This window comes from Sciurus vulgaris, assembly GCF_902686455.1.
Source record: "Sciurus vulgaris genome assembly, chromosome: 15".
Lineage (NCBI taxonomy): Eukaryota > Metazoa > Chordata > Mammalia > Rodentia > Sciuridae > Sciurus > Sciurus vulgaris.
The window spans coordinates 90,321,557-90,336,269 of record NC_136476.1 but is presented as its reverse complement, the minus strand read 5'-3'; the positions used below and the strand labels follow the sequence as shown (position 1 = coordinate 90,336,269).

At 58.1% G+C, this 14,713-nt stretch overlaps 1 protein-coding gene across 1 annotated transcript; it reads left to right on the top strand.

The window, feature by feature from the left end:
• Positions 1-562: 562 nt before the first annotated feature.
• Positions 563-3,179, top strand: NRARP (NOTCH regulated ankyrin repeat protein). The gene has a single exon (XM_079112886.1). It carries the CDS (start codon positions 951-953, stop codon positions 1,293-1,295), a length of 345 nt encoding a protein of 114 aa, XP_078969012.1. The 5' UTR covers positions 563-950; the 3' UTR covers positions 1,296-3,179.
• The last annotated feature ends 11,534 nt before the right edge of the window (positions 3,180-14,713 follow it).

The following is a 14,713-nucleotide window of genomic DNA, read 5'->3' as shown; positions in this document are numbered from 1 at the left end:
GTACTGCGGTCCAACGACTGTCTCCCACTGAGAACCTGCACCACCCCCTGCCCTGGCTTTATCCCGGACGACTGAGGGCTTGGGGCTCCTCTTGTCAATGCGATGGGGCCAAACACGGGCTGGGCGTGCCTCTGAGGAAGCTGCCCTCGCGCGGAAAGGGCCAGTGTGATGGAGGGCCACATGCCAGAGCCGTTCGTGGAGTTGTCACCTGCGTGGTCGTCACCTGCATTCGACTGAGCAGGGAGCTCGGAATTTCCTGGGAGGCTGGAGCTGGAGGGGCTGACGTGGGCGGAACGAGGACGGAGACCGGAGGAAGCGCGGGGAGAGCGGACCCAGGCAGTAGCAGTGTCGGAGTGGGCGCCCCGCGGCCAGCCGGCCTCTCAGCTTCTTGCCTCCCGCGACCAGCGCCCCCTGCCGTGGAGCGTACGGCGCCAGGACACGCCCCCGGCACCGCCCCCGCCCCGCCCTCACGTGGACACGGCCCAATCGCTGGCCCGCCGGCACGCGCGTCACGGGGCCATTGTTATGCAAATATAAGGACTGTAAAAGGCTCCCAGGCGCCGCCGGTGAGTGAGAGCCGCGGCGCTGGAGGACGCGAGTGGGAGCTGCGTGGGAGTGCAGTTGAGCCCAGGGACTGGGACCGCGTGCGTTGCAAGGACTGGGACCGCGCGCGTTGCCGGCCCCAGCCGTGCCCGGCCCCCGAGACCTCTGCGACCGCCCCGTCACCCGCCAGCCCGGGCGCGGCTGGATGCGGCGGGGGCCCCGCGGCGGCGGCCCGCGGCCCCGAGCGCCCGGAGCGCGCAGGGGCGGCGTGCGGGGCCCGGGGGCGCCGCGCCCTCCATGCACCGAGGCGCGTCCCGCGACACGCCCGGAGACAACCGGGGACCCGCGCCGCCGCCGCCGCCCGTGCTGAGCCCCGGCCCGGCCTGCGGCCGGCGCCCGGCGGCAGCATGAGCCAGGCGGAGCTGTCCACCTGCTCGGCGCCACAGACGCAGCGCATCTTCCAGGAGGCGGTGCGCAAGGGCAACACGCAAGAGCTGCAGTCACTGCTGCAGAACATGACCAACTGCGAGTTCAACGTGAACTCGTTCGGGCCCGAAGGCCAGACGGCGCTGCACCAGTCGGTCATCGACGGCAACTTGGAGCTGGTGAAGCTGCTGGTCAAGTTCGGCGCCGACATACGCCTGGCCAACCGCGACGGCTGGAGCGCGCTACACATCGCCGCCTTCGGCGGCCACCAGGACATCGTGCTCTATCTCATCACCAAGGCCAAGTATGCGGCCAGCGGCCGGTGATGCCAGCCTGGACCCTGAACCCCTCCAGCCCGCGCCCGCGTTGCCTCTGCTGTACCTTCCCGCCAACTACCTCGGTGTACGCTAGTGTCCGCAGGCCCGCCGGGAGCCCGGCCCGGCTCGGCCCTCGGCGCCCGCAGCCACGACGAGGACAGCGCGCGCGTCTGCGGCCCCGGGGCGGCTGCCCCGCTGGCCAGCGCCTCCCCGTGGCCGTGCCCGGCTGCCCGGCCGGCCCAAGCGCCTTCCCACGGTCCCCGCCCGCCCGCCGCCTCGCGGGTGGGGGCGGGGCGCAGGCGCCAGCCCCTTTTGAAATCTGAGTCTCACAACCAGCGAGTTCGGAGTCCCGAGATACCGGATCCTCTGCTCAGAATGCTTTCTCCCGAAGCTGAAAGGCGCGCGGCGGGGGCGCAGCGGACTCGGCGCCGGTCGCCGCCCGCGGGACCCACCATCCCCAAGGGCCGCGCCCGCAGGCGTCCGCGGAGCAGTTACAGCGCAACCTGCGCGCCCGCGCGCCACAAAGGAAATGCTCGCTGTCCCTGGTGCCCCAAACTATTTATCAAGTGTGTGTATATTTGTGGGTGAAGTTTGTGCGCCTGATTTTTGTTTGGAAAATATTGTGCGTGGTCAATGTGGTCATGGGGGAAAGATGCATTTTTTTCTAGTCTTAAAACTAAAAACTTGAGTCTACCATTTCTTGGTTGCACTGAAAATACCGCCTAGCCGGGACGGTTTTCCCGTTGCTCTTCCCTCCCCCGCCCCAACCCCCTCTCGCTCCCCCTCCTCTTCCCCCTCCCCCCTCTCCCTGGATCTCCTGTGAGTTTCGGGAGCCCAGGGCCTCCCTTCCTTTCCTTGAGATGCCACCCTCCTCGAACCGGCTGGTTTTGCAGTTTCCGAGGGGGCCTGGAAGCTCGCTGGTGCTCGCGTGGCAGGGATGGGGGTGAGGAGACGTCGTTACCCTTACTAGTGAGTTCTATTATACTTAACAGTCGGTTGCACACTTTTAAAAAAAAAGTAAATGAATTTGCCGCGATTAAATGTCATAACATTTATGACAATATAAAATATTAACATATTTTAAGCCAAGTTTAGGTATATGTTTTGAATCTTGGTTATAAACCCAATTTTAAAGGGCGTTGTATCCAGCGTTGTGAAGGCAACAGTGTACCCATATTTATATTTTTATAAAATGCTTATAAGACTGTGAATCTCGTGCTGTTGCTGTGTGGAAGGGCCCCTGCGCCCTTCCTCGGCCTCCCCGGCTCTAGGACCCACTTGGGATCCGAGGATCGGCCGTGGGGGAGGGGCTGCACCGAGTACAGGGCGGCTGAGGCGCTTGTGCGTCGCTCGCGGTCCCGAAAGGAGCCCTTCCTGGTTTCTGTGGTTCCGATTTTCTATGCAACCCCACACCCCTTGTTTTGATCCTGGGAAATAAAAGGGAGGCTGAATTATTCAAATTTAAATGAGGTTTCCCCTTCGTAGAAGTGCTGCTGACCCTGCGTGCAAAAATGGGGAGCACTTGAGGACACAGGTGGGTGGAGGCCCTTTGTGCTGGCTGGTCATGTGCGGCTGTCTTAGGCTCTTTAAGGAACGTGGGAGAAGAATATATTGATAATGTCGGTGAAACAAGCAGACATTGAAACAAGCACAGATTACTCCAAAAGGAGTTCTGTATATTTTTTCTACATGCAAATGCCTTTTTAATTATGTTAATTAATGTTAAGACTCCTAGGCTTATGTTGGAGCTGCTACTACGGCCGGGTTTTGATCACTTCCAACTGGACAGAGTCTGCAGCACATTCCTGAGTGTACGATATAGATTTGTAGCCCAGAGTGAAAAATTTACAAATAAATTTTTCATTGATCTTTTTATATTAAAAAAAAGGAGTTTGTTTTTTCTGTTCTTGGCGAGTGGCAGATGCCCCCTTCTGGGATAAGATCATCTGGGCGTGCACTGTTTGCAGTCACCTAAAGACAGCACCTGGAAAACCACCACCCAGTCCCACTCAACTGCCAGATCCAAGCCAGCGAGGACCCAGGGCTGCCCCCATTCCAGCCACCTCAAGGGCATTGACCAGCTCTGTGGGAAGGCATCTCTGGAAAGACCTGCTTGCCACCAGCCTGAGAGCTGAGGTCCTGGGAGGGACCAGGCCCCTCTTCTCTCCTCACCAGATGCATACATGGGTCTTAGACTGGGGGGAACATTACAGCTAGCTGCTTCCCCAGGGGGAGAGATCTGGGTCACCTTCGGGGAACAAGTTTGAGGCCTGGGGTCCCCAGATATGCAGGAGAGACTCCCTTCACTCCTAACATGCCCTGGGGCCCTGCGGGGGAGACTCCCACCCCCAGCAACAGCAGCTAGCAAAGAGAAGATGCAGGGAAGTCTCACTGCCGACTGTTCTGAGTGTTAGGAGGAGGTGCGGCTGTCTCCAGGTGCGCTCAGACCCCTGCACAGCAGTCAAGGGTGGCAGCTGCCCAAGTCCTGCAGAGTAGTGCTGCCCTCTCCAGGCTGGCACCCACTCCTGTCCTTTTCAAGATCCCGCTCCTGCCCTTGAAGGGCTTGCAGGTGCATTTCCATTGGTTTAAGCAGGCCTTCCCTGCCACCCAGCATTGGCCTAGGACAGCAGCGAGGCTGTCCGCAAAGTCTGCAGAGGTGAGCAGACTGTGATGCTAATGAGCTGTGCTGAGAGGGAAGGGTGCCCACCCGGCCAGGCCCTCCCCAAGGCAGGCCTTGGGAAGTTCTGCCCTGGGCCAGCTGGCAGCTGCCCAACCCGCCACAGGAGAGCCGCCACAAAAAGTTGGATGCTACAGGGGCATCTGGAGAAAGAGGTCAGGCCTGGGCATTGTTGGGGTATCCAGGGGTGTGCTGGTCCGTGACTTCACTCTCTATGTGCCCTTGCCCTAGCAGGGACCGCTTCACATAGGGAGGAAAGGCCTTGAAAACAGTGCTGGCTCTGGATGGGGGCCCAGTGGCCACTACCCTGCAAGACCCTTGAATTTCTCCACTCAGGAGAGGTGCTGGTGCTTCCCGGGCTCATAGCCACCACCCCGAGGCGCTGCTTCCAGTCCCTAAAGTTCTCTTATGAGAATTTGACTGAGAAGTCTCCACACTGGCCCCTGGGAAGACAGCCTCCTCTCTGGCACAGACATCAGTCTGCTGAAGGTGTAGCCCAGGGGTGGAGGCTTGGTGGAATTCACTGCCTTTCTCCTGAGGTGCTATTTTCAAGCCAACCCTGGCAAGTGAGGAAATGGGCAGGGGAGAGGATACAGACTCCTTCACAGGAGCCCCCTTGTCTTGGAAAGGGACCCTGAGCAGTACTTCCCAGAATGAGCAACTCGGTGAGGAGGGGCTGACTGCGCAATTGTGGCCCAAAGTGTGACTCCTGGGAGGGAACAAGGCGCTTGAGGTGGGGGCAAAAGGGGAGTCCCTGCTCTCCGGACATGAGATTAAAGCTGCTGTGTGTCTCGGAGTGGGGTGTCTGGGGCAGACTTTCCTTCCAGCCTTGGTACCCAGCCAATAGCAGACCGCCTCGGTTCTGGTGGGTGTGGGCAGGTATTGACCAATGGAGTCTTTGGGAAGGCCCCACCCCCCTCCCATGCTGGACTCTGGTGGCCAGGGGGAAAAAGAATGCACAGCCGCCCAGCCTCCAGTCCTGCAGGGTGCCTATGCAGGCCAGTGAGGGTGCCCTGGCACTGAGCAGACCCGGGGAGGAGTGCAGCAGACCGGGGTGTGCTACCAGGAATCCCTGGCACGGAGAGAGGAGGCAGACCAAACTAGTGAGATCAGGGCCTGCCCCACTGCCCTCTCCAGCAGGGTGCTTGGCTCCTGTCTGTCCTGTCCGCCTCTGATCTGACCTGCCGGCACACAGGAAACACTGCTGGAAATAGAGGAAGATGGTCAGAGAGAAAGTGATGCTCAGGAGGATCTGGAAGCGAGGAAGGAAGAAAGAGAGGGAGGGGCTGCCCGGGGCAGTCTGTTCCCAAAGGCCTGTAGCTCAGCACCAGGAGGGACAGAGGGGTGTGCACGAGAACACAGGGACAGCCGCCCTCTGACCCGGGGAAGGCCAGCTGCCTCCTGATGCTCCCGGGGAGCCTGCGAGGAGGCGGCGGCGTCCACCGGCCTTAAAGGAGGCCCCGCGCCGGGACAGCTGGGGAACAAAGCGGCAGGCCGCAGTGTGAGGGCGCAGGCCATAGAAGGGGCCGTCGGAGGTCTGGGAACCTCCGCAACTGCTCCTTCCGAGGCCTCCGGCGAGACCCTCCTGGGGCTCGGGTCCGGGAGGCAGCCCCCACTCCCGCACACTCCGCCCCGCCCGCCCGGCCGCTGCACCAGCCCCCTGCGCTGCGCATTCTTCTGCTCCGCCGTCCTTCCGACCGTCCCTCCGCGAGTCCGTCTGTCGGTCTTTCTTCTCTCGCCCCTTCCAAAGCCGTGGCCCCATTCATCCCCGAGGCCTCTGCCCTCTCCAGCGCGCGGCCGCGCTCGGCGAGCAGCTGCTATGCTAATGAGGCGGGGGCGGCGGCGGCGCGGGGCGGGGCGGGGGCTCGCCGGGTGGGGCGGGCTTTCACAAAGCGGGTCTTTTCATTCAAAGCCGGCCGGGCCCTCCGGCCGAGCGCGCCAGGCGGGGCGCGGCGCGGCGCCCCTGCTGAGCGCACCGCCGCGAGGGGCTACGCCCTCGCGCAGGGCAGCCCGCCGCCGGCCCGACACCCACTTGCCCCGCGCGATTCGAGGGCAGAGCCCAGCTGTCGTCTGCTCGGGGTCACGGCCTGGGACTGGCGGCTCCTCTGGAGACCCGCCCCTGCCACCAGACGCTGCAGCACGAGGGTCTCAAGGACGCGCCGCGCGGGTGGAGCGGGGGCTGGCGGGGACCGCCTGGGCACCCCGGACCCCGCAAGATTGCGAGGGGAGCCGGCTGAGCTGGAGATGGGGACACTCCCGTCACCGAGCGCAGAAGGAAAGGGCGCCGGGGTCCCGAACTTGAGCGATGGGGCGGGCCGCACAAGTCTGGCCCCAAGTCCTGGAACCCCTTGCCCCGCTCGGGACCTGCCCAGCCTCTGGGGACCTCGCCCTTCCAAGGGCGCGAATCCAGCAGAGCCGAGCAATGAGAAGGCGGCCGTGGTGGGCGGGGCCGTCGGGCCGGGAGGGACCCGGCGCATCTGTGCTGCCGCCGTGTGGCCGCGACCCGCACTGCACCCTGGCACAAGGGACTAAGGATCCCTCTGCGCCCACCCCGCCTGCTGCCCTCCGCCCCCTCCCCCAGCATCTGTGGACCAGAGTCTCGCGCCAGCGCCCAGCACCACCCTCACCCGCTTGGAGCGACGCACAGCTGCGCTGGACCCCGGCCGCCTCCGCCGGGAGGTAAGGCAGGTGGGGGGATTTGGCTGGAGCGCCACAAACACCGAGGAGCAGGGGCTCGCCTGCTCCGCCACGGTGCGTTGCAGAGTCCTCGCGCGCAGGTCAGATGGGTCGGGCAGCCCCGCTGCATGAGGAGCATGCGCCAGGGCTCGGATCACTACCCGACCCGCCAGGTCCAGATAACCCTTTCACAGACTGCGGCGCCAGCACCAGGGAGAGCAGCTCTATGCCAGCAGTCGGGTCGTTGCCATGGAGTTGGTGGTGCTCTATGTGAAAGGGCAGGGTAAAGCTTAAGATGCCCAGAGGGAAAACCAAAAAGGACCTGCCACAGGGCCAAGCTGGGCGACCTCAGGAGGACATGCCAGCAGGTCTGGGGTAGTCCTAGTTGAAGTTGGAACACTGACCTTTTGTGGGACGTGGGGTGGGCAAATGGACCCAAACTGGAGACACTAGGTGGAAGGTCCTCTCAGCCCGGGCCGTGCCAGCAGGTGGGCAGGAATAGGGACCCAGCAGATTTCAAAGGAGGCAGCAGGTGTGTGGAGCCAAAGGACACCCAAGCCAGGGGTAGGTGGCCAAAGTGTGTCTGCCGCACTTGATCGAATCGGGGAGGGAGACATTCCGGGTCCCAGGACGCCAAAGGAGGATGGTGAGCAGGGCAGTGTCCACAGCCCTGGGACATGCCACTATATGTTACACTTCAGATGGGAGCAGGACACAGACCACATCCCTCAGGACCCCAGGGATGGTTGCAGGGTGCTACCAGATCACCCATGGAGCCTGGAACTCGGTGGGGGTGGGAGAGGCTCCCATGGTCCAGTGGGGGCTGGCACTGCCAGCTCACCACCAACCCCAGTCTATTCTGGAGGATGTGGCCATGCCAGATGGGCAGGAAAAGGACTCTTTGTTCAAAGTCTTGCCTACCCAGGGACAGAGCTAGGACACCTGGTGTATAACTAGATGTGTTCCCTCCAACAATAAGGCCCATCCCTGCAGGTCTCTGCTCCTCCTCACTGGATACCTGGTGCCATCTCATATGGGAAAGAACCCCCAAGGGAACTAAACCCCAAACATTCCATAAACTTTCCAAAGAAAAAAGACACAATTGAAAAGCAGTGGTGTCAACATCACAGACATGGATTTCTCTCTCCCAAGAGATGGTCCAGGGCTGATATCCAACATTAGCATCCCAGACTCATGCTCAGACTCATGGCTGGGCCCTTCATTCTATGTGGCTCAGGATGGCAGCCCAGCTCCAGCCGTGAAGTCTACCTTCCAGCAAGCAGAAATGGGGCTCGGGTCCTCTCCTTCAAGGACACTTCCTAGAAGTTGTCCTTGCACATCTGCTTACATCCCATTGGCTAGAAACCTGGTCATCTGACAGCCTTACTGGGAGGGGCTGGGACACAGTCTCTTCTATGCTCTGCACCCAGCTTAGATGAGGGTGTAAAAGGACTTGGCCCAGTGGCGCAGGCCTGGAGATCTAGGCTAGGCTCGGTGGCCATGCCTGTACTGTCAGGAGGCTGAAAGTTCCAGGCCAGCCTGGACAACTTGGTGAGATGCTGCCTCAAAAAATAAAAAGGGCTGTCAGGCATGGTGGTGCACACCTGTCATCCCAGCAGCCCAGGGGGCTGAGGCAGGAGGCTCATGAGTTCAAAGCCAGCCTCAGCAAAAGCGAGGAGCTAAGCAACCCAGTGAGAGCCTGTCTCTAAATAAAATATAAAACAGGACTGGGGATGTGGCTCAGTGGTTGAGTGCCCCTGAGTTTCCCAATACCCTAAAATAAATAAATAAATGAAAATAAAATAAAAATGGCTGTGGATGTAGCTCAGTGGTAAAGCATCCCTGGATTAAAAAAAAAAAAAAAAAAAAAGAAAACCCACCATTTTGGGAAGGACACGTCCCTCAACTGTTTTGAAATACAAAGACTAAGAACAGGAAGAAGAGGGGCCAGCTTGCTCTGCAAAAGGCAGGGCTCCTTGTAGAGCTGCAGGCATCGGCCCTGTGATGCAGGATAAGGCGTGGCCAGCAGGACTCGCCCCTGCAGGGGACCAGGCTGACAACAAAGGGGGTTGCTCAGGGCACAGATGGACAGCCCCTCGGTCCTGGGACCTCGGTGTGCAAGCCAGAGTACATGTGGAGCCACGTGTCTGGGCCCTCTGAGGTCGGAGGGATCCCTCACCCGGTACTGGAATGGAGCCCAGGGCCTCACACGTGCTAGGCAAGCGCTCTGCCACTGAGCCACAGCCCAGCCCCTCAAATTTTATTTTGAGCAGTGGCACACACCTGTCGTCCCAGCGGCTCCTGAGGCTGAGACACGAGGGTCGCAAATCCAAGGCCAGCCTGGGCAACTTAGCAAGACCCTGCTTCTGAAAAAAAAGGGGAGGTGTGGGGCTGAGGGTGTCAGTCTGGACGTGAGGCAGCCCTAGGGGTTCTGTGCTAAGGCGGGATGTCGGAGGTGAGATGGCGGGACTGAGCTCTGGCCTCATCTCATCCTGGTGAGAGTGGACTGAGGGTGGGGACTGGGCGGTGGGCATGGCTGGGGGAGGTGGGCACTGGGGGCATGCTTCCTGACCACAAGCCCAGCAGCTCTCCTCCATCATGAAGTGCTGCCTCACTTTGTGCCCAGAGGAATGAAGTCAGCACACCATTGATGGAACCACTGGACCATGAACCAAAAGAAGCTTGTCCTCTGAAGAGGCATTTTGTTGAGTGTTTTGGCCACAGCAAAAAAGAGCTGACTGACACAGGGTGCAGCTCAGGGGTGGAGTGGCCCTGAGTTCAATCCCCAGCACTGAGATGACTGATTGTTTAATCAAGTTGTCCAGGCTGGCCTCAAACTTGCAATCCTCCTGCCTCAGCCTCCCAAGGACCATAGGCATGCACACCTAGCAGAGATCTCTTACATAGGGCACAAAAAGCCAGAGAGAAAAGGGAAAAGGTAATACACATTAAAGTTCAGATATTCTATTCATCAAAAGACACCATTAGGGCTGGGGTTGTGGCTCAGTGGTGGAGCACTTGCCTGGCATGTGTGAGGCACATGGTTCAATTCTTAGCACCACGTAAAAATAAATTATTGAATAAATAAATGTCCACTGAAAACTAAAAAAAAATTTAGAACAAACAAAGCACCATTAGAGCTGAGTACAGTGGCACAGGCTTGTAATCCCAGTGACTTGAAGGCTGAGGCAAGAGGACTGTAAATGAGGCTCTAAGCAACACAGCAAGATCCTGTCTTGGGCTGGGGATGTGGCTCAGTGGTGGAGCGCTTGCCTGGCATGTGTGAGGCCTGGGTTTGATCCTCAGCACCACATAAGAATAAATAAAATAAAAGATCCATTTACAACTGAAAAAAAAAAAAATATATATATATATATAAAAGACCCTGTCTCAAAATAAATAAAAAGGCTGGGGATGTGGCTCAGTGGTTAAGCACCCTGGGTTCAATCCCCAGCACAAAACAAAAACAAACACACAAAGTCAGGAGAGAGGGAACATGAACCATATAACACCGAAGAAGATCTGCACAAAGGCTCCCCAGAAGATACCAGGCCCTCCTCAGAATCCATGGGGAAAGAGCTCCAGGAGCTGGGCATGGGGTCCACACCTGCAATCCCATCGACTCAGGAGGCTGAGGCAGGATGATCTCAAGTTTGAGGCCGGCCTGGGCAAGTTAGCCAGACCCTGCTGGGTTGGCTGCATAGCCCACAGGTAGAGTTGCTCCTGGGGTTGGTTTCTAGTTCCCATCCCTGACCAAAGCAAGAAAAAGAAAACCTAACTCAAAATTGGCAAGAGACTTGAAGGGAGGCTTCACGAGAATCAACCCAGAGGGCACAACCCAGAGACCAGTGTTGGTGAGGAGGTGGAGCAGAGGCCCTGCACCCCTGGGTGGGGAGCAGCCGCTTGGGAAAGCAGTTTGCTGTCCACTGCGGCTGAACTGGACCAGAATCCACTCACGTGTGGGTCGCTCATGATGCCCACAGAGTGCCACATGCAGGTGGTGAGACAGCAGGACCTCACTGAGCCACTTCCAGGGCCAGGAAGGCAGTGCATAGCCTGCAGACTACATCTGCACCCCGTGCCCCCCGGGAAGGAAAATGGAAACTACTGCCAAGGGCCGCCTTGGGGTTGAGTCTCACAGATACTGTGTTCAAGGAAGGCAGACGCAAAGGAAGCGCACAGGGAGTCTGTTCACATGCAGCTCAGAGACTCCCTAAGAACTAAAGCAGGGGTGGGGAGAAGGCCAGGATGCAAACCCAAGAGCGCAGAAGTGCTCTCCCAGAATTGGTGGAACTGGTGGAAAGAGGGCAGCCTTGGGAGGGAGGTCACCTGAGCACACCACACTCAGAGCAGCCTGGGGCATGCTGGCAACAGGTCAGTCAGCTACGGTGGACACTCCCAGACCTGTGCAAAGCCACAAGAGAGCCACTGAAGACAGAACTCACAGCACCACCTGTCGCCCCCAAGACTCAGGAGGCTGAGGCAGGAGGATCTCAAGTTTGAGGTCAGCCTGGATAACTTAGTGAGACCCTGTCTTAAAATTAATTTTTTTAAAAAGTACTGGGGATGTGGCTCAGTGGTAGAACTCTTGCCTAGCATGTGTGAGGCCCTGGGTTCCATCCCCAGCATTGCAGGAGAAAAGAAGGGGAGAAGGAGAAAGCAATGATACATCAGAGAATATCAATGCAGAGAATTATTTTAATTGGGACTACGTCGCAGGACAGTTTGGTAGTTCCTTAAAATGTTAAAAATAGAGTTTGCATGTGATGCAGCAGCCACAAGCCTGTGTATGTGTCCAAGGGAAAGTAAGGACCTGTTCAAGAAGAGAGTACAGGTAATCCACAGCACCTTTCGTCACAGGAGCCAAGACAGACAAAGTACCTGGGAGACCATCACAACCAAGGGACATTCCAAGAGACATTCGCTCCCGTGAGAGGAGCCAGGCACAAAGGACAAATACTGTGTGATTGTGCACTTAAAATAAGACCCTAAAAACTAGCTTTTCATCTATGGGCAATTTCATAATGCTGATATTAACAAGTCCAGAGAAGAGACACAGGGCATTCAGTCCTGTCCTGCCATGGCCTGGGATTCAGGGTGTCAGCTGAGTCTAAAGCAGAAGCATGCAGTGGACCAAGGTTAGTGAGTGAGTGGCACCCCCTCCACTTGGATGTTGGTTGGTGCTCGTGTCCCAGTGCCAGCACCTGAGCTACCCCCGGAGCCCTGCAGTGTCACTGGAGGACCAATAGCAGCACCCTGAGCTTCCCCCTGAGCCCCGCAGAGTCACTGGAGGACCAGTGGCAGCACCTGAGCTTCCCCCAGAGCCCCGCAGAGTCACTGGAGGACCAGTGGCAGCACCTGAGCTACCCCCAGAGCCCCGCAGAGTCACTGGAGGACCAGTGGCAGCACCCTGAGCTTCCCCCGGAGCCCCACAGAATCACTGGAGGACCAGTGGCAGCACCATGAGCTTCCCCCGGAGCCCTGCAGTGTCACTGGAGGACCAGGGGCAGCACCTGAGCTTCCCCCGGAGCTCTGCAGTGTGACTGGAGGACCAGTGGCAGCACCTGAGCTTCCCCCGGAGCCCCGCAGAGTCACTGAAGGACCAGTGGCAGCACCCTGAGCTTCCCCCGGAGCCCCACAGAATCACTGGAGGACCAGTGGCAGCACCATGAGCTTCCCCCGGAGCCCTGCAGTGTCACTGGAGGACCAGGGGCAGCACCTGAGCTTCCCCCGGAGCTCTGCAGTGTGACTGGAGGACCAGTGGCAGCACCTGAGCTTCCCCCGGAGCCCCGCAGAGTCACTGGAGGACCAGTGGCAGCACCCTGAGCTACCCCTGGAGCCCGCAGAGTCACTGGAGGACCAATAACAGCACCTGAGCTTCCCCCAGAGCCCCGCAGAGTCACTGGAGGACCAGTGGCAGCACCTGAGCTTCCCCCAGAGCCCCGCAGAGTCACTGGAGGACCAGTGGCAGCACCCTGAGCTACCCCTGGAGCCCGCAGAGTCACTGGAGGACCAGTGGCAGCACCCTGAGCTACCCCTGGAGCCCGCAGAGTCACTGGAGGACCAGTGGCAGCACCTGAGCTTCCCCCAGAGCTCCACAGTAACTGGAGGACCAGTGGCAGCACCTGAGCTTCCCCCGGAGCCCCGCAGAGTCACTGGAGGACCAGTGGCAGCACCTGAGCTTCCTCCAGAGCCCTGCAGTGTGACTGGAGGACCAGTGGCAGTCCTTCCACAGCCCCAGCCCAGCTCGGCCCAGCACGCAGGTGAAGCTGGTTCTGAGCAACTTCAGATGGTTTCAGGGCCTGAGAAACCTCTCCACAGGGTGGAGATTGGGGTCCATGAAGGATACTTTCAACAGTGTTTGCTTCAGAAGCCGTTCAGGAAACGGGGTTCTAGCACGTCCATTCTACACAGCATTGTTCTGGAGGCAGACTCCAAACTGTCGAAAAGAGTGAGATCTGTGGCCACCCTCAAAGGCCAGGGGCAGAAGGTGCTCGCCAGGTCCCGGGCAGGCGGGGTGCAGCACCTCCTGCCCTCTTCCAAGGCCTGTAGCAGAAAAGCTGTGCGAGGTCACCCACAAGCCCCAGAGCAACCTGTGAAGTAGTTTTTAGTTGTAGAGAGACACGATACCTTTATATTATTTATTTTTACATAGTGCTGACGCTCGAACCCAGGGCTCTACCTCTGAGCTGCAAACCCCAGCCCCCATGGAGTCTTGAGGCTGAGTTGCTGAGGGACCGAGTCCTGAGCCGCACTGACACCTCCCAGGGCAGGGTGTGTCCTGTCCTGCACAGCTTGCCCGCAGATCCCTGCAAAACCTCTGGGTGACTGTCTTTGTGGAAACCCGGAAACCCTGGGTTTTCAATCCCACATATATTGCAACAAAAAGTACAGGTGTGTTAAAACAGGTTGAAACTCGACCTCACCTGTAATCCCAGCAGCAGATTAGGAGGCCAAGGCAAGAGGGTTGCAAGTTCCAGGCCAGCCTGGGCAACTCAATGAGACCCTATCTCAATATAAAAAATAAAAGTTAAGGGCTGAGGATATGGCTCAGTGGCAGAGCACTTGCCTAGCATGCACTAAGGCCCCGGAGTCCGTCCCCAGTACCACGCACACAAATGCAAATTAAATAGATCTTTTTCCTGTGACCTATCAATTCCATTCCTCGGTATTTTATTCAAGAGAAATGAAAACATATGTCCAGACAAAGAAATGCTCAGCAAATGTCTCTTGCTCCATTATTCACAATGACTAAAACATGGAAACGATCCAAACAGCCATTAAAGGGTGAACAAATGGGCAAAATGTCTTTGATCCCTGTGAGGCAATACTATTTAGCAATCCACAGGCAGGAGCTACTGAGACCTCCTGCACAGCAAGTAAACCTCAAGCAGCAGGTCAGGGGGAGAAGCTGGACACCAAAGCTGCAAAAAGCTCCAAGGCCGTGAGACCTTTTCAAACCCACGCATGATAACTGCGTGTGGGCAGAGGGGGCGGTAACGGCTGCGTGGACACCACTGCATGCATAAGATCCGCCCAGCAAGTCACCCCTCAACACGGTGTCCTAGCGTCGGGAGCCCTCAAACGCCTCTCTTGCAGTTCTTAATAAAATGCCTAATAAACGATTGTGAAAGAATGCTTTTTAAAAAAGCAACCCTGCAGTGGTGGAAAGGGAGCGTGGTAATCTGAGGCAGAGGGGGACACACAGGGTCTGGGCACGTCAGAGCTTTCTGCGTGATGCAAACAGTCTAAGCCTGAATTGTGGCCACGCTGCACGACTCTGTAATTCACCAAAATCATCAAACTGTCCAATTAAAACGAGTAAACTGCATGGTATGCAAAGGATGCCTCAATAAAGCTGTTTATTTTTTTTAAGAAGCAAGAAACAAAGCTGAAAAATGAGAAACAAGTTAAACCAGAGCCGTTAGTTAGGGGTGTAAAGTTCAGCCATCAAAGCATGAAGAAAACTTGGGGCAGTTACCTTGGAAGGCAGGCTGGCCTGGGGCCAGAGGGAGAGGCCCAGGGAGAGGGGCTTTCGGGGGCTACTTGAGGGCTGGGGAGCAAGCCTGTGCTT